General features: G+C 42.7%; 1 protein-coding gene across 2 annotated transcripts in view; it reads right to left on the reverse strand.

The window, feature by feature from the left end:
- LOC142214220 (scaffold attachment factor B2-like) overlaps positions 1 to 25944 on the reverse strand; it is a 201967-nt gene that overhangs the window by 102287 nt on the left and 73736 nt on the right. For both annotated transcript variants that reach the window (XM_075283092.1, XM_075283083.1), the window contains exon 8: positions 14136 to 14285. In XM_075283092.1, coding sequence (XP_075139193.1) covers positions 14136 to 14285 — 150 coding nt within the window. The remainder of the gene's footprint in view (positions 1 to 14135; positions 14286 to 25944) is intronic.

Here is a 25944-nt window from a genome sequence, read left to right on the forward strand (position 1 = left end):
AAGGCTGTGGGGATACAGCAAGTGTTCCATACCCCATTACCATCCTCAAAATTGTGGAGAGTATTTATCACTTGTCATTTAAATTTGTATTTGTCTTTTCTGTAAGTTACGCTCCTGACAGAAGAATTGGCCTAGAATTGAATACTACGTTTCACAATTGTCCCAGATGTAGTATGATGTGCTAACTGACTATGTGATGGACTGCCAAAAACATCTGAATAATGTACACTCTTGAGCTTCCTCTTTCCCTCCAGATACTTACTCAGTGGAAGGAACCCATAAACTATAATCCAAAGATTGGATAGTGATAAAGAGAAATATGAGAAGGGCCTGGATTTAACAGTCCCTGCCAGGTCCTGTTGACAACCAGTACAGCTGTAAAATTACAAGGAAAACCTTGTTGTCACGGTGGTGTTTCCCCACTGGATAACATTCTTAAAAGACAAACTGGACAATAAACTGTTCAAAACTATGGATCCTCAGAAGCAAACCTAAACGACTGTGGACCAGTGGATTTGCATCCATAATCATGTTATGCTTCTATGCAATGCACAGACTGATCATATGTATTGTAGAGAAATGTACTACCTGTAAGAAAGAGACGTAAGTGAATATGCCACAACGTGTGAAGCAAGCCAGAAAGTTGTGATGTTTAACACAATTGTATGTTTGCATGACCTGGAATCTGGTAAAGAGAATTAAAAGTCCAGCAGTCCTAGGAAGTGGAGCACAGGCATTGAGTACATATTGTGCTAAAATCACAAAAAGGTGGGAATTGTTATAGAAATGTATTCTCTCTCTAACTTTTAGCTTGCTTTTCTACCTTTCTTAAAAATTATGATTCAGAACAAGCTTACAGTTCTTCATTAGAGTGTACTGAGATCTAATGTTAGACAGCAGACAACATAGGTCATCATAAGTGATCAACAATTGTATCTGTAATATGTCCTTCAGTTTGGAGACTGGATGACTATAACACTGTTTACTTAAGAGGTCCCCACCATCATGTAGCTGGGCTACTAAGAATCAATGTTCTCCCAATGTAGAACTAAAGGTCCCACTAAGCCTTGAGAAACATAGTTCTTAGCACTAATATACTAGTAAGGGTTGTGCTAAGACACTTCTCCAGCCCATGATCTATCGTGATTATCTGTTTCTACGCAAGCTCTATTATACTTGACATAATGTACTTTCCTGTATAAAATATTATGTTATGTTCTGAATAAACAACTTGCTTAACACCCACTGCATGTGTTAGGCTGGTCCTCTCTATGAGCTCACGATATATATGAATTACAAATAAATTTGGAAACACTTGACAATCTGAATTTTGAACCCGGTTTAGGTTTTTATAACAGAGTGCGACTGCAACAGGCCCAGAGGAAAATAGGGCCTGTGCCCAAATGGAACTAGCTGGGGCTCCGGAGAGCCTATTTCCCTATCGCTATACATATTGTTAATGGAAAGGGGCCTGCCAGCCCAAGGGAGGTGTATAAAAATAAAAAACCTCTTACTCACCTGTCCTGGGCTGAACATCCGTTCCAGGGCTGCTCTTACTAAATCCTAACATCAAAGATCTTTAAAGCCCAGTAGGATATGATCAGACTCTTTTGTGAGGTAGTCTGCATTGTACAGGACAGTGTGGAAGCTGCTTGGAACAAGACTGATAGAAGGTAAGGAGGAGAGAAGAGAACAAGTGTGAGCAAGAAGGGGACATGGAGGTGCAGGCTGTGGTTGGGCAAGAAGGGAAAATGGGGGTAGTTAAGTCTCTGGTGAGGAGTGGGCACAATTAGCACATAATACTGTGTCGGAGTTACTGGTGAGCACATAATACTGTGTTGGGGTAAGGTGAGCAAATAATACTGTGTGGCTCAACTGCGAGCATATAATTCTGTGTGGGGCCACCGTGGAGCATATATAATAATGTGTGGGTGCCACTGTGAGCATATAATACTGAGTGGCTATCCCTGGTGAGCATATAATACTGTGTGGCTATCACTGGTGAGCATTTAATACTGTGTGGGGGCCACTATGGAGTATATCATACTGTTTGAGGGCCACTATTGAGCAGGTAATACTGTTTGGGGGCTACTATAGAGCATGTAACACTATTTAGGGCCACTGTGGAGCAGGTAATCCTGTTTGTGGGCCACTATGGAGTACATAATACTGTGTAGGGTCCACTGTGGAGCACATAATACTGTGTGGAGTCCACTGCGGAGCATGCAATCTGTCCCAGTATTGTTTACATGTCGGGCGATGATTATTTACCGTATTCTTGATAACTGCAGTTGTGAGTGCTAAAGATGTACCCAAATCAACTATCTGAGATATTTCTTCAGCGCCCGTAACCGCCACTATCAGGAATTCACTCTAGGAAAGAGGTAGGGAGCCCCGGAAAAAAAAGTTTGCACCTGGGACCACAAGATTTTAGTTACACCACTGAATCTGTCCATTTTATTCTGACCATCTGATACAAAGACAACCAATACTACAACAGAAGTAGTAGTTTGCTACACGCTTTGTAGCAAATAAAAAAAAAAAAGTCAAGGTTAAAGGGGTTGTCCCATCACAAGGATCCTATCTATACTGCTTGTTAATGTGAAAGTAAGACTTTTCCTAAATACATTGCTTCAGCAAAACTGCTTTGTTTATCCACTATCTTACTTTATTCATTTCTCTGTTGACATGTCCCTTGACTTATCTGGTGAAAAGTCAGGGGATGTATCTGCTGCTCTCAGGGGGGAGGGAGGAGGGGCTAAGTGCATGTGAGCGAGCCTGGAGGGGGGGGTAGTTTACACTTTGAGAGGGGAAGGGGCTGCCAATACAGACCCGGTATCCGCTGTAATAGAGAGGCGGATGTCGGGGAGTGTAGACACCGGCACAGGTGCCTGCAACATCGCTACGCTCCTGCCCTGCATGAAGCCAGCAGCGGCAGGAGCGATGCTTCTATTCCGGAGGGGAGGGGAGCGGAGGAGCCGAATAGCAGCATCGCTCCGCTGCTGGCTTCATGCAGGGCAGGAGCGTAGCGATGTTGCAAGCACCTGTGCCGGCGTCTACACTCCCCGGCATCCGCCTCTCTATTACATCGGATGCCGGGTCTGTATTGCACTGTGAAGGCTGTATGTCCGATGCCTAGCTGCATCGGAGGCACACGCAGGGCCAGCGGCAAAGAATAGAAGCAGTCAGTCATCTGGCTACAGTCTGATCTTCACAAGTGACGCTAGGTTCACACCTGTGTTCTACTTTCCGTTCTGTGCTTTCCGTCTTCTGCATGCCAGAAGACGGAAAGCACAGACCGGGTCCGGCCGTGAGCGGCGGTGAGCGTTTTATGCTCTCCGCCGCGAAACCGGATTTTTTTAATCCGGACACAGAGTACTGCATGTCCGACTCTGTGTCCGGATTATAAAACCCGGTTTCGCGGCGGAGAGCGCAAAACGCTCACCGCCGCTAAAGGCCGGACAGCTTTCTCACCCATTCAAATGAATGGGTGAGAAAGACTCCTGCAGGTTTCCGTCTCCTGCCTCTGTTTTAGGCAGGAAACGGAAACCTGAAGTATGGAGTGCCGGCGCAGATGTGAACGAGCCCTGATCAGGTGAGAAATGAACTCAGAAAGATTAAAATGGAAAAAGCATCATGGCCAGAGGGCATCAGTGCAGCCAGCCAACCCTGTGAGGTCACAGCCCTATAAATACCCTCCACCATTTTAAGTTCATGCATTTTCCATTGTACTTACAGTAGTGAAGGGGCAGAAGTCAGCAGGCGCTAGGGTAGAAAATGCATGAAAACTGAAATTTTTATTTATCGAAGTTCAAGGAAAGAGCATGAGGGAAACTTTCTGCACTGACTGCCATTATACTAATGTGCGGCAAAATTACAGGCCTTTCTGCCGTGCATCAGTGGCCACAAGAAGGATTGTTCATTAATCTCCACATCTATCTTTTATAACGCCTATTCTTGGCTTTTATTAGTGGGGGGGAGAGTGCCTTTTTGCCCTGTATTAAATTCCTTTTCATTTACTTATTTCATCTAACTGTATGTCAGACAAGAGTACAGGCCTAAACATTTCTGGCGCAGGCACAGGTCGCAGCAGAGTAAGGGGGCATGGCAGCAGTGATCACTTTCACAGGTATGAGCTCCCAGTGTCAGCTAACGGTCGAGTCTTGACCAGCAACCCAAAGGTTCTGGAATGGTTGACTGTTTATCCACTTGGGATGACCAAGTCACATCAGGCACCCCTAGTCAAGAGTTGGTGGGCAGCAAGAGTTGGCATGGCCTGGAAGCAGGCCCTGTGGCCTCAACCTGCCTCTGTCCTTTTCTGTTCTGTCAGCTAGAGAAGTACTCTATGCTGTGGATTCAGCTCCACTATACAGTGAGGACAAGCTACTAGAGGACAATCAGCAGCTACTGCCCAGTAAAGATCTAGAAGAGACATCTTCAGCTTCCTCCAGTAGGCAGGAAAGTACAGTCATGGCCAAAAGTTTTGAGAATGATACAAATATTAATTTTTACAAAGTCTACTGCTTCAGTTTTTCTAATGGCAATTTGCATATACTCCAGAATGTTATAAAGAGTGATCAGCTTAACAGCAATTACTTGCAAAGTCAATATTTGCCTAGAAAATGAACTTTATCCCCCAAAACACATTTCAACATCATTGCAGCCCTTAACACATAAAAGAGGCAAAAATGTAAACTTATGTGTGGGTATGCAATCATGTCCAACAGTACAAAACTACCACACAATTGATTAATAAAACATAATAAATTTTATTAATACCTACTAAAACAGAATCACATGACATATACGAGAGACAATTACATAATACAATTCTGTTGCTATAAGCAAGTGGGGGTAGACAAAACTACATAGTACCAACTAGCCAGTAATAGGTAGAAAACAGATGGCCAATAACAGTTACATGAAGTAGGAATGGTCCTGGATAAGAACAACAATATATAATAATGTATGGTGCAAGATGGGGTCCTGACGAAGCCTGCCTGTGTGCAGGTGAAACGCGCGTCGGGCGTTTCCTTTCTTGTTGGTAGGTAAGATGGCAACACTGTATTGGTATACCACCTAGGAGAGATACTGGGTTCCTGGCTTTGTCACACTGCTGTTAATGGTTAGGTGCATCTTGCACCATACATTATTATATATTCTTCTTCAGGACCTCTGCAATTCTCCCTGGCATGCTCTCAATCAACTTCTGGACCAAATCCTAACTGATAGCAGTCCATTCTTGCACAATCAATGCTTGCATTTTGTCAGAATTTGTAGGTTTTTGTTGTCCACCCGTCTCTTGATGATTGACCACAAGTTCTCAATGGAATTAAGATTTGGGGAGTTTCCAGGCCATGGACCCAAAATCTCTATGTTTTGTTCCCTGAGCCATTTAGTTATCACCTTTGCTTTATGGCAAGGTGCTCCATCATGCTGGAAAAGGCATTGTTGATCGCCAAACTGCTCTTGGACGGTTGGGAGAAGTTGATCTTGGAGGACATTCTGGTACCATTCTTTATTCATGGCTGTGTTTTTAAGCAAGACTGTGAGAGAGCCGATTCCCTTGGCTGAGAAGCAACCCCACACATGAATGGTTTCAGGATGCTTTACAGTTGGCATGAGACAAGACTGGTGGTAGCGCTCACCTCGTCTTCTCCGAATAAGCTGTTTTCCAGATGTCCCAAACAATCGAAAAGGGGATTCATCAGAGAAAATGACTTTACCCCAGTCCTCAGCATTCCACTCCCTGTACCTTTTGCAGATTATCAGTCTGTCCCTGATGTTTTTTCTGGAGAGAAGTGGCTTCTTTGCTGCCCTCCTTGAGACTAGGCCTTGCTCCAAGAGTCTCCGCCTCACAGTGCGTGCAGATGCACTCACACCTGCCTGCTGCCATTCCTGAGCAAGCTCTGCACTGCTGGTAGCCCGATCCCGCAGCTGAAACACTTTTAAGAGACGGTCCTGGCGCTTGCTGGTCTTTCTTGGGCGCCCTGGAGCTTTTTTGCCCACAATGGAACCTCTCTCCTTGAAGTTCTTGATGATGCGATAGATTGTTGACTGAGGTGCAATCTTTCTAGCTGTGATACTCTTCCGTTAGGCTATTTTTGTGCAGTGCAATGATGACTGCACGTGTTTCTTTAGAGATAACCATGGTTAACAGAAGAGAAACAATGATGCCAAGCACCAGCCTCCTTTTAAAGTGTCCAGTGGTGTCATTCTTACTTAATCATGACAGATTGATCTCCAGCCCTGTCCTCATCAACACCCACACCTGTGTTAATGGAGCAATCACTGAAACGATATATCACTTAGGGTGAAGCAGTCTGGCACTGAATGTACTGCCCAGTCGCATCGCAATCTCATGAATGGGATGGGAGTTATTCTTCAGCATGTAACGCACCACGGACAGTATCCTTCTGTCACCCATCACCTGCAATGGGTCCAGGAGGCTCCCCAGGACAGATCTGGCCTTTCTAATCAGCTTGTCGAGTCTATTCAGATCACTGGTTCATATGCTACTCCCCCAGCAGACCATTCAGAAGAAGATAGCTGATGTCACTACAGAGTTGAAAAAGGCCGTAAGAAGTGTTCCCTGGACTCCAAAGGCCCTCAGCCTCCTAAGCAGGTAGAGCCAGCTGTGGCCCTTTCTGTATAGTGTATCCATGTGATCAGCCTAGTCCAGCTTATTATTAAGACACACACACCTAGGTGTTGACTAGCTCAATGCCCATCCCCTGGATGTCCACCGGTTTTGAATCATATCTCCGCTTGTGAAAGTCCACACCATCTCCTTGGTCTTCGCAGCATTAATCCTGAAGTGGTTCCGCTGGCACCAATCCAAAAAATGCAATTCAATTCTCTGTACTGCCTGTGAGCTCTGTCTTTGATGAGGCCTAGTATTGCAGAGTCATCCGAATACTTCTGAAAGTAGCAGCTAGATGAGTTGCACCTAAAAGCTGCAGTGTACAGTATGAAGAGGAAAGGGGCAAGAACTGTACCTTTAGGTGCCCCTGTATTACAGATCACAGTGTCTAACACACAGCCACGGACTCTCACATACTGAGGTCGGTGTGTGAGGTAGTCTAGGAACCATTTGGACAGGTGATGGTCCAATCCAACAAGTGCCAGCTTGTCCCTCAGTAGCCCTAGCTGTATGGTGTTAAAAGCACTGGAGAAATCAAAGAACATTATTCTCACAGTGTTCCCTGGTTTTTGCAAGTGAGAAAGAGCTCTGTGTAGAAGGTGGATGATGGCATCATCCACAATACCCTGCCGATAAGCAAAGTGGAGGGGTCTATAGCTGAGCTCACTAGAGGGCAGAGATGTGTGAAAACAATTCTCTCTAAGACCTTCATCAAGTGAGATGTCAATACTACAAGTCTGTAGCCTTTGAGGTGCGTTTGATGAGGTGTCTTTGGAACTGGTACCACACAAGATGATTTCCACAATTGTGGTAACTTTTCCAGCTTCAGGCTCATAATGAACATGTATGTAATAACACCACACAGCTGGTCGCCACACATCTTAAGAAGCCTGGCACTGATGCCCTCTGGCCCTGATGCTTTTTTCTATTTTAATCTTTCTGAGTTCATTTCTCACCTGATCACTTGTGAAGATCAGACTGTAGCCAGATGACTGACTGCTGGATTTACTGGTCTGGAGGTGTGAATTAACAGCAGGCAGTGAAGTCAGTGTGGGAGAGAAGATTGAATGACATGCTGGGGCGGGAGGAGCTGGTGTGTCATTCTATTAATATTAATCTAGAATAGATTTAGTTTGTTAGCCACTTTCTATCTCCCTTAACTGGGAGACAGGCTATGTCCAGATATAGCCTTATAATTATTCCACACTTTACTGATGTTTTAGTATTCCATTTGCTGTACAATCTTTCACTTATAACTGGCTTTTCCCTCCCGGATTTGACACCTCAGCTCCTTTTCCACATCCTACAGTCTTTCTTTGTTTACAGACCTAAATGCCATCTTTTTCTCCTTGAGAAGAGCTTTTAATATCAGGGTTAATCCATGGTTTGCTGTTAGAGAAACACCTCACCACTTTTGTGGGTACTGTGTTGTCTACACAAAAATTAATATAGTCCGTAATGCAGTGTGTAGTGTAAGACCTTCCCCTGTCATCTTCATAGGGATCCTGAAGCTCTTCCCATGCAGTTGTGTCAAAACAATCCTTCAGAGCCTCATCACAACATATCCTCACTGTGCTAGGGTGACAGCTGATTCTCTACGTACAACTGCTTGTACAAAGGTTGCAGATGAATCACGTTGTGATCCGATATTCCCAGGGGCAGTAGGGTTGATGAGCTGTATGCCTCCCTTACATTGGCAAAGAACTCACCTGTCCACCACAAATGTGGAGAGACTGACCTTTGTCCAGATGAATCAGCAAGGATTTCCACCCACCAACGCAATGGATGATTAAATAATCCATGCTGCCTCACCCAAACCTTGATCCATTTTATTGGGAAGTTATTGCTCTGATGAATCAGAGGAAGGGCAAAATAATCAGTGACATCAACACAAACTTACTGCCGACACCCTCTTCACCCTTACAGGGGAGCTCTACTTGTAGAAGCATTTACTAGAACAGGTTCTGTAGACATCTGTAGTGTAAAAGGAGTGCGCTTTTTCAATTTATACTAAAGTATGGGCTTCTGCACGGTTCTTTATACCTAGCACTAAGATCAACATTTAAGTTGAGTTAGTTGGTCAGTTTTGGCCCAGTAACTGGACAAATAAGTGAAGTGTGCAGTGGTTGTAAGAACGAAGGCAGTCATGTAGGTGTGATACTGGCTCACTGTATTGTTTCACAACCACAGCAGACTCTCTATGCGTATAGCCAGGAAATAGCTGATTTTTAACTCTATTCATCGCAAATTAATTTGGATCGAATCAAATCTTTTTTGGGAAATTCAGGAAAGTGGCCGAATCAAATTTTTTTTTAAAAAAACTTCACTTATATCTATTCCCAATCTTCCCTAGGGTAAATAACAGACACAACTCCTGGCAAAAATTATGGAATCACCAGTCCCTGAGTATGTTCCTTCAGTTGTATAATTTTGTAGAAAAAAAGCGGATCACAGCCATGAAAAAAAACTAAAGGCATTTCATATGGAAACTTTCTGGCTTTAAGAAACACTAAAAGAAATCCAGAAAAATAATTGTGGTAGCCAGTAACAGTTAGATTTTTAGAACAAGCACAAGGAATAAATTATGGACTAACTAATTCTGAGGAAAAATTATGTAATCATGAAAAACAAACAAAATAACACTCCAACACATCACTAGTACTTTGTTGCACCACCTCTGGCTTTTATAACTACTTGCAGTCTCTGAGGCATTTACTTAATGATTGATAAACAGTACTCTTCAAAGATGGGATTTACATACAGAAAAGCAAAAAGAAGGCCATCACTAACACCCAGGGTCAGACTGGAGTGTCTAGGGCCCACCAGTGGAATTGTTTCTAGGGGCCCACCACCAGGACCCTGCAGATCAGCAGCGGTACCAAGACACGACGACTAAAGATAACAACATGTCGGGAGCCATGCTGCTCATCCACTATACCATGTGCACTACCTAAATGTGCTGCTGCACCTTGTATGGCAAGTGAACAGCATGGCTCCTATAAATGCTACTATTACCTGTAGCTGCTCGGTCCTGGAAAAGGCTGATCTGCAGAGATCCTGGCTGTTGTATCATCGCAGATGTAATATTGATGGCTTATCCTAAGGACAGACCATCCATATTAGAAAGATGAATAATTCCTTTAGGGCTAGTTCACATGGAGATACATGAACTCCACGTGCATTCCGCTCTGGATTAGGCCCAAATGAATGGGCTGGAGACTCGCGCCGCGGATGCGGAGACTGACTCAGCCGCGGAATCCGCGGCAAAATAGGGCAGCTCACTTCTTTTTTCAGTTACTAGCTAGTGGAAAAAAGAAGCGAGCGGCTCCCATTGAAGTCACTGGGAGCAATTTTTGGCAGCGGATTTTGAGGCGGCTTCTGCCTCAAAATCCGCTGTCAACTTCCCCCTTGTGAACGAGCCCTTAAAGTGGTTGTCCAGGAATTGGAGCAGCTCATGTCCTGGGCGGGAAGTGTAAAATCAAAAACAAAACAAAACAAACAAAACAAAACAAAATCTATACCGTATATACTCGAGTATAAGCCGACTTCCCTAATTTCACCACAAAAAACTGGGAAAACTTATTGATTCGGGTATAAGCCGAGGGGGAAGCAATGCAGCAGCTACTGGAAAATTTCAAAAATTAAAATGGAGTTTTTGGGAGCATTAGTTGCTGGGTGATGGGGAAGGGGAGGGGGTGTTTTGGTTGTCTATCTGCCCCTTCCTTGAGGACTGTTTTTTTTTCCCCCACTTGGAATTCAGCCTGGGTGAATATAGGGTATCTGCAGTGCGCCTATTAACTCCTTTCCAACGGAACAGGAGCATTGCAGATACCCTATATTTAGTAGACCGGGCTCTGTCAGACACGGGGATACCTAATGTGTTTGTATTTCACAGTCATTTTCTACTTTTGTATGTATTCTAAGGAAAGGAGTTTTAGAACTTTTTTTTTTTTTTTAAAGCTTCTTTTTTTCCCCACTATTTAATGGAAGATTCTATACATTAATATTGCAGCTGGTCATAGACCCACCTCCCCCACCCAGCACAGTGTAAGGGAGCATTCACACGGCGTAACGTCCCGCGAGACTTGGCACGTGTACGCCGCGTGACCCTTTGCGTGCCGTACACGCTCCCATTCATTTCAATGGGAGCGGGGAGCGTATGCGCTGCGCTAGTTTGCGGCCGTGAATAAATGCACAGCCGCAAACTAGCGCGGCGCATACCCTCCCCGCTCCCATTGAAATGAATGGGAGCGTGTACGGCACGCAAAGGGTCACGCGGCGTACACGTGCCAAATCTCGCGGGACGTTACGCCGTGTGAATGCTCCCTAAGGTGGACTGGAGGGGGCGAGGGTGTTAGCTGGGAGTCCATGGAGAAGGGTGTTGCAGTAATCTAGGCGGGAGATTATGAGGGCCTGGACGAGCGTCTTAGTCATTTCAGTGGTGAGGAAGGAGCGGATTCGGTGGATGTTCTTGAGTTGGAGGCGGCAGAAAGTGTTGAGGATTTGAACGTGTGACTTGAAGGATAGGTCAGGGTCCAGTGTTACTCCAAGGCATCGGGCCTGTGGGACAGGGGTAAGTGTGGTTCCATTGACTTTGATAGAAGGGTCGTATGGAGGGGCCATACGGGGTGGGGCAAAGATGAACTCAGTTTTCTCCATATTGAGTTTGAGAAAGCGGGCGGAGAGGAAGGAGGCTACAGCCATTAAACAATCTGGAACTCTGGCCAGCAGAGAGGTAATGTCTGGTCCAGAGATGTATATTTGGGAGTCATCAGCATAGCAATGGTACTGGAAATCATGAGATTCTATGAGTTGGCCCAGGCCAAGGGTGTAGACGGAGAACAGGAGGGGTCCTAGGACGGAGCCTTGGGGGACACCTACAGAGAGAGGGCATGGTGAGGAAATCTGCAACAAAAAAGCTGCGTTTTCTCAACGAGGGGCTTCAGCCTTAGCCGGATTATAAACAAAACAAAAATTTTAAAAAAAGGGACAGTTTTTACAAATCAGATTTTTTTTTTTGTTTAAACGGATTGCAAAACAAACTATTGGTTTTCAATCAGTTTGTGTCCACCTTCCATAGACCTCAATTTAAAAAAAAAAAAAAAAAAAAAAAAATGTTGCTATAGGTCCGACTCCGACTTTTTTCTCTGCTTAACCCTTTCGCTGCCAGGCACGTACACCGTACGTGCTCCAAAGGTGGCACTTCAGTAGCAGAGGAGTACGTCCTCCATACTAATGCCGATATCTCTGGACTGCATCAAGATATCTTGATGCTTTAAAATGCATTTTAAAGAAGAGACTCTCATCTTTAAAATGATACCAGGGACTTGATGATTTTACTTACAGTCTTGGAACGATTCACTGTTGAAAACACTATTTGGCATTGAGATCCAACTGCAGATCTCAATTCCAGACAGTGTTTCAACAGTGAATCCAATCATCGAGTTCTTGATATCATTTTAAAGAGGAGATTCTCCTCTTTAAAATGCAATTGAAAGCATCAAGATATGTTGATGCAGTCCAAAGATATAGAGCTCCAAAGTGTCTCCCCCCCTCCTGTCTAAGCAAGCAATTTGCGATCTAACAAGAAAGGAAGAGGGACATGGAGCAGTGCAGCAGAGAGAGAGAGACAGTGAAACATACTGACTCTCTGTATAACTTGTATGTGACAGCAGGAGGGGGGTGGCAGGGACTCTATTGTCCCTATTAACCCTTCTCCTGCCAATCAGAACGTATACTATACATTTGTCTCTGATTGTCACATACAGTTATAATGTAATTCCCCCCTGAGCTTTGCTAGTGGGGTATTCTTATGTTATACCTCCTGAACATAACCAGGAAGTTTGTTGGCACTGTGACCCAGACGTTTACCATTGTCCAGGTCGCAGAGCCAAAAAAAAAAAAAAAAAAAGTCGCACCAAACACTTACACAACATATACATAAAGTCGCAAATAAAGTTTACATTTCACCCAATCCCTGTCCTGTCTATACCTGAGCTTTCTACAGTAAAATACGTCTCTAGTGATGTCCGTTACACACTAAAATAATAGTAATAACGATTATCACTAGCGATGAACGTATAGATTGCTAAAATTATTATAGGGGGATGGAAAATAACATTTTTATGTAAAGTCCTATTTAATTTGCATGCACAAAATGGGATGGCGCATTTCAGCGATTTTGGCGATTTTTTAACACCCGCCCCTGTAAATATATACATGTGTGGTATGTATGAACTCTTCACATATTGCAGTTTTATGGACAGTACATTATGTTTGCAGAAAGGGATTTCTTGAGCCGCACTTTAGTGGCAAATTTGAATTTTTGCTAGCAATCTCTGTTTGCGGCAAAGTTGAATGAAGGTGGTTGCATATATAAACTATTAAATTGTGTTTTTATATACGGTATGCTGTGTACTCTGAAAAAAGTTAGATTTTGGTATCACAGTCACAGTTTGGTAGGTGCAGTATAGCTTTTTAACATATTAGTGAACAGCAGCAAAATCCGGCTTGTCTTCTGTATTCGTGTTTTTGGGAGTCCAAGCTCTTGTTGTAGTTGATGTTTGCGGTACATATAGTATATATACACATTGTATACACCATAAGCTATTATTTTAAAAGTATTTTGTATATGAATGTGAGATTGAACATGAGTTTTAGGTGCAAATATGTGTTTTAGCGTATTTTTTCAAAAAATTATTTGTGTTGGTCGCAAAGTTGCATGAAGGTGGTTGTGGCTATTGATGACCCATTAAGACATTTGTAATCTTCAGGTTGTCTACTTTCAAAAAATATATAGGGTTTAGGGGTTCACTTACTTTTCATGGTGTGTAATCCCTACATTTTATAGGTGATACTTTTTTAACATTTCCAGCTTCAAAGCAGAATTTTGTTCCTTCCAGTTCTAGCGATTTTCTGAAGACATGTGCATGCGGGTTCAGGCCATAGTGATATGTATGAACTCTGCACATGTTGAACTCTTATTTTTAGGAGGTTTGGTGCATTTAATTTTTTGTTTGGTTTCCGCTTTTAACAACTAATATACATTTATTTGCATTTTTTCATAAAACATTCACTTTAAATCAAAATTGCATGAAGGTGCCTGTTCGTATACAGTACCAAGTGGCATTCTGACAATGCTGGAGGTGTCTACTTTAAGAAAATATATAGGTATGGGGGGGGGGGTTGGATGCTTTTTTAATGTTGCAATTTAGGTTTGATTTGTCCATCTCAAAACTGTGAAAATTGCTCTGGCTACTGGAGGTGCAAAATTTCCAGTGACCCTTGGCAGCGAAAAGGTTAAAGCGGATACCAGACAGAAATGGTACAAATCAATGGGATTTAAAAAAAACCTTTCAAAATCAGTTTTTTGAGACAGTTTAAAAAATTGATTTCCCACGAAAAGCCAGATACTGAGGTGAACCAAGCCATCATTTTCAGAAGCACACATTTGAATAAACAAGTCAAAGATGAGCAGTATATAATTACTTGCCTTTTCCACTGAAATCATTTTTCCATGAAGTTCTGTTCTGTGAAGATGGTTTATGCATTTTGTTGCATCTACTGAGGAGGACATTGTTACAAATCCATAGCAGCGCGCTCCAGGACTTCGAGCATTGGTTACCACCTTTGCACCAACAACCTTAAAGAGTATAAAATTCTATATTAGTACCACTTTTTATACAAACATTAAAAACAGATTATGGAAACCATTCACCTATCAAAAGAAAAGTACTAGCTACACATAATGCTTACTTCTACCCATGTGAACTTGAGTGAAACTAAAGTTCAATCTCTAAACCAATATTCCTCAGAATAAAGTTTTATGGATGCCTTTCTCTACATAGACCCATACAATTAGCACAAACCAAGGCATATGTACACAGTGCAATCAGATGTGTATATAGCTTCGATGGGGGGGGGGGGAGGAAGTGTCCTGGCAATTTGAAGCAACTCATAGCTGGAGCTCACACTGACTGAGCCGATTAAACACTCTCCTACAGCCATCTAAACCACCCTATGTACTATGCAGATGAACTAGAAGACGGGGGAACACTGCATCATCGTCAGATGCAAAATTATCAAAGTACTTGTGCTCTCCACAGCCAGACTGCTTGCCTCCACTGATGTCAAAATAGCGCCTCCTCCCTACATAGTGCTGCACACAGTGAGCTCCAGGCCTAAACAGCCTCTGGGGCAAGCCCTACCCTATAGTACAATGGAGCTTCACAATCAGGTGACCGATATTCCGTATCCTGCAGACACTGGAATACCCTGCTATTGGGTGGACCAACCAATCACCTCCATAAAGTACCACCATCTTCCACTACTGAACTGAGGTGAGACATAGCAGCTACCATACCTCCTAGGGAGCTGGAGTCATGTCTGAGGTACCACAACCCACTGGGCCATTTCAGCTCCTGTTATCCCTTGAGGCCATGATGCAGCCAAGACTCACCACACTGCTGCCAAGTCTTAGCCACTCCTAGGTGCCTTCCCAACAAGGTACTGAAACTCAGACTATTCAAGGCTATGGGCAGCCCTTAGAGACTGCAGATTCAAACTTTACCCATGAGGACACTTAAATACAGCCCTTGGACAGAAAATCACTGCCTTAGCTAGCAGCTACTGAACCCGTGGGTCCAGTACACTTCAGTTCGCAGACTGAGGCATCCCTATCCTCCCTCAACCAGTATCCCAGGACGTCCTCTCTACTCTGGCGACACACACGTCATCCCGAACCAGAGATTGGTTAGATCATTACACATTTCTACAGAGAAAAGGAGGAAGTTCAGAGACTAGCAAAGAGGAACAGTGACCTTCATGGGAACACAGATCCAACTTCTACCAATAAACCACAACCCTGCACATCATCAGATATTGGAGCAATGGGGCTATCCGTTCCACTTCATAGTTCAACATCATGGATCTACCTTCATCCTTCACTCCACTGATCAAGCACCTGCACCAGCCAACTTCCTTGGTCTACCTGATATTTGTATTCCAGACTGGCTGGCTTATCCTGGTCTCTTCCACAACAACCCTCTAACCTCTACGCCAAATGAAATCTCCTATCGCTCCTGACCCTTCACCTCGCTGATTGTGACTTCCCTACATGTCAACAGTATCTCTTACCTGATGGCTTAGTGCTGGTAACACAGTTGACCAGATACTCAGTGATGCTACTCTCAAGATCCAAGAAGTGTCTATCTATACTCTACTGCTCTATACTTCTAATTTTTAAGCATTCGCCCTGGACACCACCCTGGTGGGTGGCTTATTGTAGGTGTAATTGAATTTGTTTATTAACCGCCACAGTTTTGAGTTTTCTCATGTACTCTTGCTGGAAACAGATTTGAATATTCTACAGAACCCATAGGTCCAGAGGTTCTTTCCACCTAGCTAACTCCTATCTCAGGCAGATTAAGCGATTGCTATTTACCAAACAGCTGATCGATATATATCACACAGTTCATCCTCACCTCGATAGCACTTACCTTACATACTCAAGTATAAGCCAAATTTTTCAGCACAGTTTTTGTGCTGAAAAAGCCCCCCTCGGTTTATACTTGAGCCAGCAAAAATATTTTTTTTATTTTTTTTTTTCTAGGGGGAGGGGGGGAGGAGGTCTATGACCAGCAGCAATATCAATGTATAGAATCTCCCATAAAATAGTGGGGAAGAAAAAGAAGCTTTAAAAGAAAAAAAAAAGTTCTAAATCACTCTTTTCCTAGAATAGACACAAAAGCAGAAAATGACTGTAAAACACATACACATTAGGTATCCCTGTGTCTGAAAGTGTCCAGCCTACTGAATATAGGGTATCTGCAGTGCTCCTCTTCCGTCAGAAAGGGGTTAATAGGAGCACTGCAGATACCCTATATTCAGCCAGGCTGAACTCCAAGTGGGGGAAAAAAAAGCAGTCCTCAAGCTCAGGGAATAGGCAGATAGACAACCAAAACACCCCCTCCCCTTTCTCATCACCCAGCAACTACTGCATCCAAAAACTCCGACCATTTTAATTTTTGAAATTTTCCAGTAGCTGCTGCATTCCCCCCCCCCCCCCCCCCCCAGGCTTATACTCGTCAATAAGTTTTCCCAGTTTTTTGTGGTAAAATTAAGGCTCTCTGCTTATATTCGGGTCGGCTTATACTCGAGTATATACAGTAATTGTCGGTGGCATCTCAATGATTCACTACTACAGGATCCTCATGCCTCTCCGGAAGTTAAGTGTTAGATTTTGTGGAAACTGGGAGCTTTAGAACAGACTGGTTCGAACATGAAGAAGGAGAGGGCACGAAAGCTGCTTGGAATATTAGAAGATATTGCCCGCTTAGAGCAGTGACATAGCACATAACCACATACAAGAGAATTTAGATGTACGCTACTGGCTACGAACATGGTAACAAATGCAGTCGGACTCTGACCAGGTCATTTCAGGAGAGATGAGCATGTAATGTTGTGATACAGGAATCCATGAGAAAGGGATCAAAAGTAACTGCTACTAACCTACACAGCATCAGAATTTGCCAGCTACTATTGATATTTGTATAATCTCCCAACAGACCCTGTGCACTCAAACCCCTGCAATTGCTAAAGGTTACTTGCCAGTATTTAAATTATTGCAAACTGCTCACCCAAACGATGGAGGTCGCTGTGGCTCTGGAGTAACCGATCTCTGGGGAGGAGATGGCCCTTGCCTTCAGTCAACGCAAACCAATAAAGCATCGAGCCTGGATAGACTTCCAGCCTCTTACTATAAAGATTACACTGAAGTCTTAACAGGGCTTATAGTATGTGCCTTTAAAGGGGCTCTATCATTGGAAAAAGTAATTTTTAACTAAGCACATATTTGAATAGCCTTTAGAAAGGCTATTCCACACATACATTTTGTATGTAAATCACCTCAGTACTTTTTGAACGAGCAGGTTTTTATTCATATGCTAATTAGCCTCCAGCATGCACTCCGGAAGACTCATCGAGCACTGTCCTATGTGTACAGCACAAGCTGCCGCTGCTGAAGACTCGTCTCTCTCTCATACACAGCACACAGCAGAGAGAGAGAGCAGAGAGAGAGAGAGCAGAGAGAGAGAGAGGAGAGCTCGCTGGAACCTAATTAGCACATGAATAAAAAGAGTCTCATTCAAAAACTACTAAGGCGATTTACATACAAAAGGTACATGTGAAATAGTCTTACTAAAAGACTATGCAAATATGTGCTTAGTTAAAAATTACTTTTCCCAATGATAGAGCCCCTTTAACTCACTAAGCAAAAGCCCTCTTCCCATCGAGCATGTCTGGGGCTTTGATTTCAGTGATCCACAAAGAGAGAAAAAATCCCGGGTAGTTGGGCTGCTTCCTGTTCTCAACTCACTACTTCCAACAACTTTCCCCTCTTTTGCTGTAATTAATGTTTCATTGCAGTTTTTAGTCCGGTTGGTTATAATAGATGCTGTTCTCTGTCTTATTACTTGGCCTGGGGCCTCTGGTGGAGAGCAGCTCAATCATTGGAAAACTCGTCTCTTATTGGGGTCCTAGAGTGATACTTGGTGCCTTCACCACCGGAAATCCACAGCAGACACTACCCCTCCTGGTTCACAGTGTCTTAAGTCCTCCTTTACATAATCATCGCCTTGTGGACATCTGGAGAACCCTACAACCTCAAGGTTGCTACTATACCTATCAGTTCTCCGTTCACGGGTCCCAAGGGAATTTAGATTATTTTCTGGTTAACCCCATTCTTCTTTACACACAATGGCTTATTTTTCTTTAATTTTTGGTCCCTGGTGGTTAGGGTTACCATCTACAGTATCTTCTTCTAGAGATACGGTTATCATTAATAACCTCGCTACATCCTTTGCTCAGGGGAGTTAGTAATCGGGCGGGAAATGGTATTTTTTATACATATCTCCCATTTTTGTATTATTTCCATAATTAATTATTATTATTATTATTACCATACATTGCCAATGCGATGCTTATCACTTATATAAATTTATTTTCATTTCGAATAACCTTTTAAGCGTAGGCGCTTGTGCTTTAGGACAAAAACTTTAGCCCTATGGATATATTTGACAGTGGGGACGTATTTTTGGTAGCTGTGACATTGCACAATATACCCTCCTCCGCTACGTATTCTCACCGGCTAGTTCATGGTTAATTTCCACAACGATTGTGTTTATACTCACACCAACTTAGGTATTTTTCGAATCTGTGTTACTACACAGTATATTCTTGTCTCCTCGCATGCACACCAATTAATCCAGGGTTAATTTATATAGTGATTTTGGATGTGTTCACACTAGCTCAAAGGGATAGCATTTTTCCTTGCGCCTATACAGTTATTTTATATGTATTTATTCTATGATATCCATCATTTGTAGGGACTCATATACACCTTTCACATTAATGGATTGATCGCTGTTTCTTATGCATGGACTGTGCGCAGAGGATTAAATACTTACCTTTGCTCTATCCAGCGTGGCATTGTTGCTGTATGCGCTGTACAGTGGACTGTTCCTGTCCCTCACGCCTACTGGCCGGAAATGCGGCGGCATTCTGCCCTGCCCACACGCTACATTACTCAGACGTAGCATTTGTTATAGCAAACTGGGTAGGAGGTGGTGCTTTGTTGATTTGGACTACTCCCTCTGTACATTTATTGCTGTGTGCTACACCATGTTTGCAGCAACAGAGCCATAAACTTGGGCATTCCTCATAAGGAACATTTCAGCATCTCTATATTGGTGCAACTTTGGATTGAGCTCTGTGTTTACTCGGGTCACGTTCAAATATAGTGCTTATGCTTTTATCATTGGGACACACCTATAAGTTCCCTCTTGGTATCTGTAACACTTCCCTCCCCCACGTTTTTATTGGTCGATGTTGTATATGTATGTGGGTGTGAACAGTTGGCTCCACCTACATTGACTCTGATTGGCCTTAGTGAACATGACACATCTACGAGGGGGTGGGACTTTATGTTTATAAGCTTATGGATTTCTAGGCTGTTTGTGCCGTTCTGAACCTTTATCAGAGCGTTAAATGCTGCTTGACTGTCCCCTGATGAACCCATGGCTGGGGGAAAAGCGTAGGAACTATTTTTAAACCTTTGTGTGCCTCCATATGGCATCACCTTTACCGACTTTTTTTTGTTTTATAGACCTTGATCATTTCCTTGGTCTAAAGGGGACATCCTCCTGCCCCTTTGTTGGATAAGGTTTTTTTTTTGTGCTTGGCATTTTTTCAGACCTCATTACAACATGTTAGAGTGTCTGAATAGGGTACTTAGCTGTTTGGCCATTTAACCCTTGAGGTATTCCCTTAATCTCCACGCATAGGGACCTCAAGGACATATTTATTAAAGAAAGAGGTATAATTTTCTGCTCCACTCAGACTTTTGTTTTATGTATAATCAAGTTTCATCAACCCCTTAACAACCGGCCCATAGGAAATCTACATCGGCACAGACAGGTCCTTCCTGACTGTCCTATAGGAAAACTACGTCGGGCATCGGGGGGGTTTGCTGATATGAGAAACATGCAGACTGGGGTCTGGCCAGTGACCCCAGACTGCCTGAGCCCCCTGTTACCTGGTTGATCCTGCCCATATACTCAGGAAGCTGGCTTCCTGTTACAGACTGGAGACACGTGCAGCCTGTGTCTCCAGCCAGTAACATTGATTCAGCATAAAAACACATAAAAAAGTTAAATAAAAAGTGAAAAAAAGTGAAAAAATAAATAAATAAAGCTTTTGAAAAAAAATGAATAAACTTATAAAGCCCCAAAAATCCTCTATTTTCTATAGAAAATGAGTTATAAACAACAGCTGAGGCATAAGTAGAAACCTATGTGTGGGTATATAACCATAGCAACAAAACAAGTCAACCACACAATTGTACAAAAATATAAAAGATAACTTTTATTAAATACTACTAAAATAGTATAACATGACACATGTAAATAATACAGGGATTACAGAGGGGTAGACAAGACTACATGTACTAATATGTTAACATAATGATATGAAATGGATGGCTCCATGAACATGACTATATATCAGGCAAACATACCATGAGGTTTAAACAGCTCAATAATAAGACAAATGGTGTAAAAACACCTCCACTGTCATGTATGTACTGACCACAGGTAAGTAACATGCCCACACAGAATAAACAAAGTATTGCCACCATACATACCCCCAAAAAAATACAAGGACCCGACGCGCGTATCACCTGTATACAACAGGCTTCGTCAGGGGACTGTTATACTATTTTAGTAGTATTTAATAAAAGTTATCTTTTATATTTTTGTACAATTGTATGGTTGACTTGTTTTGTTGCTAAAGAAAATGAGTTATGTAAAAAAAACAAACTAAAAATTAATTTAAAAAAAATGCATATTTGGTATCATCGCGTCCGTAACAATCTGTACAATAAAACTGAAATAATATTTAAATGTATACGATAAACGTCGGGGGGGGGGGGGGGGGGACGGAAAAAACCCGCCGGAAGTAATGATTTTTCGCCATCTCACCTTAGAAAATATGCTATAAAAAGTGATCAAAAAGTCATATACACCCCACAACAGTGCCAATAAAAAGCGCAGGTTGTCCTGCAAAAAATAAGCCCCCCAATCAACACTGTCAACCGAAAAATAAAAATTTTACACCTCTCAAAAGATGGCGATGCAAAAATCACTGATTTATGTCCCCAAATGGGGTTTTGTTCTGCAGAATTAGTTTCACATAAACAAAAATACTATAAATGAGGTATCACCGTAACCGTATCGACCCGCAGAATAAAGGTCACATGTTACTTATACTGTACACTGCATGGCGCAAAATTTAAAAGGGAAAATGCAATGCCAGAATTGATTTTATTTTTTAAATACAGCAAAAAAAGAATTAATAAAATGTATTCAATAGATTGTAGGCACCCAAAAATGGTGTCATTACAAAATACATCGCATCCCGCAAACAACAAGCCCTTATATGGCCAAGTCACCAGAAAAATAAAGAAAATATAGCATCTAGCAATGTGAAGACAAAAACCCGCAAAAATCGGCAAATCATTAGAATACAACTGGCTGCGGCAGGAAGGGAATATATAAGCTGTGCGAGCGGATATCAGGGGACACCCCAAATTTACAGCTTATGAGGGAACAGACACCAGAAATGACCCCCAAAGTGACTCCCCCAATCATAGGAGCTACTGGAACATAGTAGGGAATTTGGTGTCTGCAATGTCCTCCGCACAGCTTCCATATTCCCTCTTCGCCATCCGCTGTGCAGTCACGTCCGGGATACTAATACTCACTACACCCCCTGATAAATTCTTTGAGGGGTGCAGTTTTCAAAATGGGGTCCCTCCTTTGGGGAGTCCACTTTTCTGGTACCTTACAGGCTCTACAAACAATACATGGCGTCCAGATACCAAACATCTGAATCTGTACTCCAAAAGCTGCATCGCGCTCCTTCCCTTCTGCGCCCTGCTGTTTACCCAAACTGCAGTTTATGCCACATGTATGACACTGGTGTACCCAGGATAACGGACGTAATGTCATATGTGTCATCTGTGTCCGGCTGTGCCCTAATCAGCTGATATTAGGGCACAGCCAGACACAGAAGGGAAGAAAGGTTATTGGGTTTTTGGAGCACAGACTGTTTGGTTTTTGGATGCCAACACATTTGCAGAGCTGAAACGCCAGTAAAGTGGAATCCCCTGATATGTGACCTTATTTTGGAAACTACACCCCTGAAGGATTTATCAAGGGGTACAAAGAGCATTTTTAACACCCAAGTGTTGCTATAACTTATTATCCATAAATGAATACGAAGCTGATTGTGAGAGGTGAAAATAACTTTTCCAGGAATACGTCATTTCAGTGCGTAATATGTTGTGCCCGACTTGTATCAGAGATGAACGCTCTAAAAGCTGTTGTGCCCGGGATACCCGCTTACCAGTTTTTGGAGTGTCTCTGTTGACATAAGTTGGGCACAACATATGGGGCACTAAAATAGCGAATCTCTGGAAAAATTTCATTTTTAACTTCTCATTATCAGTTGCGATTTCATTTCTGGAAACTAAATAAATGCAACACTCAAGGGCTAAAAACGCTCGCTACGCCACTTGATAAATCCCATCAGTGGGCTCGTGTCCAAAATGTGGTGACATGTCTGCAGATTCCAATTTATTGGCAATTCAGGGTCTTTGCAAAAGTGACATCCAAAAACCAAACTGTGCTCCTTCCCTTCTGTGCCTGGCTGTGCCCAAACAGCCGATTCTACCCATATATGGCATTAAGTCCGTTATCCGGGGTACACCAGTGTCATACATGTTGGCATACACCGCCATTTGGGTACACGGCAGGCCGCAGATGTGAAGAAGCGATAGGTGCTTTTGGAGTGCAGATTTAGATTGTTGGTGTTTGGACCCCATGTCACATTTGCAGAGACCCTAAAATTGCCCCTACAAAATGGGGTCACTTCTTGGGGAATTCCAGTTTACTGTCACCTTCAGGGCTCTGCAAAAACATCATGGCGCCCAGAGGGTCCCTCTAAATCTGTACCCGAAAAGCTAAAAAGCACAGTGCTCCTTCCCTTCTGAGCCCTGCTGTGTGCCCAAGCAGCAGTCTACACCCACATATATAATTTTTTGCCCCTCAGGATGGCCCCTTAATAGTTTTAGGAGTGCAGGTCTCTGACAAGACAAAGTGGGTGCAACGTATTGGGCACCGAAATGGCATATTTCTTTCAAAATTTCAATTTTCATTTTGTACATTAATTTTTGGGAAGCATTTTTAGGCTCAAAATGATAATACGCCTTGATACATTCTTTGATGGGTGTAGTTTTTAAAATGGGGTCACTTTCGAGGGGTTTCCATTGTATTGATACTTTAGGGGCTCAGCAAATGCGACATGGCACCTCAAAACTATTCCAGCAATATCTGCTCTCCAAAACCCAAATAGCGCTCTTTCCATTCTGAGCCCCACCATGCACCCATACAGCAGATTATGGCCACATATGGGGTATTGCCGTGTTCAGGAGAAATTGTGTAACAAAGTGTGGGGGGCTTTTTCTCTTTTAACCCCTTGTGAAAATGAAAACTTTGGGGATAAAGGGACATTTTAGTAATTTTTAACCTACACATCCCAAGGTTAGTAAAATCTGTGAAACGGCTATAGGGTCTAAATACTCACTATACCCCTCAATGAATACCTTAAGGGGTCTAGTTTATAAAATGGGGTCATTTATGGGGGTTTTCAATTGTTTTGGTAACTCAAATCTTGTTTGAATGTGCAATGGGCCCAAAATATCTGCAAGCAAAATTTGTGTCTTGAAATTCAGTTGGTGCTCCCATCTTTTTGGGCCCTACCGTGCGTCCGTACATAGGATTAAGGCCACAAAGTGTACATTTTTGAATACGGGAGAAATGGGGTCATCTATTTTGGGGTGTTCTTTAATTTCATGCCTTATGTGCAAAAAAAACCTGCCTTTAAAATGACTTTTGTGTAAAAAAAATATGAGAATTTTTTCTATGACACAAATTCTTTTAAAACCTATGGGGTCAAGATACTCACTATACCCCTCAATGAATACCTCAAGGGGTCTAGTTTATAAAATGGTGTCATTTATTGGGGTTTTAAATTGTTTTGGTAACTCAAATCTTGTTTGAATGTGCAATGAGCCTGAAACATTTAGAAGCAAAAATTGAGTCTTGAAATCCAGTTGGTGCTCCCTTCTTTTTGGGCCCTACCGTGTGTCCGTACATAGGATTAAGGCCACAAAGTGTACATTTTTGAACACAGGAGAAATTGGGTCATCTATTATAGGGTGTTTTTCTTCATTTTCATGTGTTATGTGCAAAAAAACTGCCTATAAAATAACACTTTTTGTGTACAAAAATATGAAAAATTTTTGACGCAAATTTTCTAAAAACTTATGGGGTCAAAGTACTCACTACAACCCTCAATGAATACCTTAAGGGGTCTAGTTTATAAAATAGTGTCATTTATGGGGGTTTTCAATTGCTTTGGTAACAAATCTTGTTCAAATGTGCAATGGGCCTAAAATATCTGCAAGCAAAATGCGTGTTTTGAAATCCATTTGACCCTCCCTACCTCTTAGGCCCTATATGTGCGTACATAGGACTAAGGCCACAAAGTGTACATTTTTTGATGTGTTGTGTGCAAAAAAACTGGCTTTAAAATGACACATATTTGAAGAAAATAAAAATGTTATTTTTTTCATAATTTGTAATAATTCTTGCAAAACAATATTTGTTTGATCAAAATGCTCACTATACCCCTCAAAGAATACCTGAAGGGGTCTAGTTTTACAAATGGGGTCATTTAGTGGAATTTTCTGTCATTATGCCACCTATTCCTGTCTGCAAACATAGCTTGGTACAGGAAAAAAAAAATCACATACTCCAAATTTCCAAAATTTGCTTATAAACTTGATAAACTTGTAAATTGTCTAATAAAGGTCTGAATAGGGAATATGACATCGGGGCATTTCTCTGAAGTTGATTTTATGTGATTGCAACCTTCATAGCATAATAATGTTCTGAACCCTGTATATTGATTTCATTTACACACTACTGTACTACCACAGGATTAATACTAAGTGCTTTACTTTGGTTTACTTCCAGACGCGACCCTGAAATTGACCGCCTGTTGACACCTACGAAAGGGATACTCTACAAGAGCATTGGGCCATGTATTCCATATTCCATAAATGTGTTCTGCCCTTTCTCCCACTATCTCTACTTCTTTTGTTCTTTCCTCCTCTTCCTCTCAATCTACACATTACATGACACTGCTGGTCATTCGATGCATCCAACATTCCCCTCCCTCCCCCTCCTCTACCTCAGCCCTGGTCTATTCCTGCCCATAGAATACAATGCTGCTTTACATTCAAGCAGAATACAAGGCTGCTTTACATTGATGCAGCTTGGAGCTTCACACACACGGCACACGCCGTAGCCACGCCCCTAATGGGCGTACACACTCCCCGAGGCCTCCAGCAACACTGACACAACCCCCCCCCCCTTGTGTCAGAGTGTTGGTGGGCGGGCCGCACATTTGCCCGGGAAAGCAGGCAGTTTAAAGAGGACGCCAGCATGAGCACACGCTGGCTCCTCTGCTCCCGACCGCCACCAACGGAACCCGCCCGGGGCCACACACATCAGGACACCTATACTGGTAAGACAGCAGGGGATAGGGATAGGGTAGGCAGCCCTTTACCTCAGACCATCATGTTAACCCTTTACTTGCCGTAGGAGACCCTCAGGAGGCCA

The sequence above is a fragment of the Leptodactylus fuscus genome, chromosome 1, assembly GCF_031893055.1.
Source record: "Leptodactylus fuscus isolate aLepFus1 chromosome 1, aLepFus1.hap2, whole genome shotgun sequence".
Lineage (NCBI taxonomy): Eukaryota > Metazoa > Chordata > Amphibia > Anura > Leptodactylidae > Leptodactylus > Leptodactylus fuscus.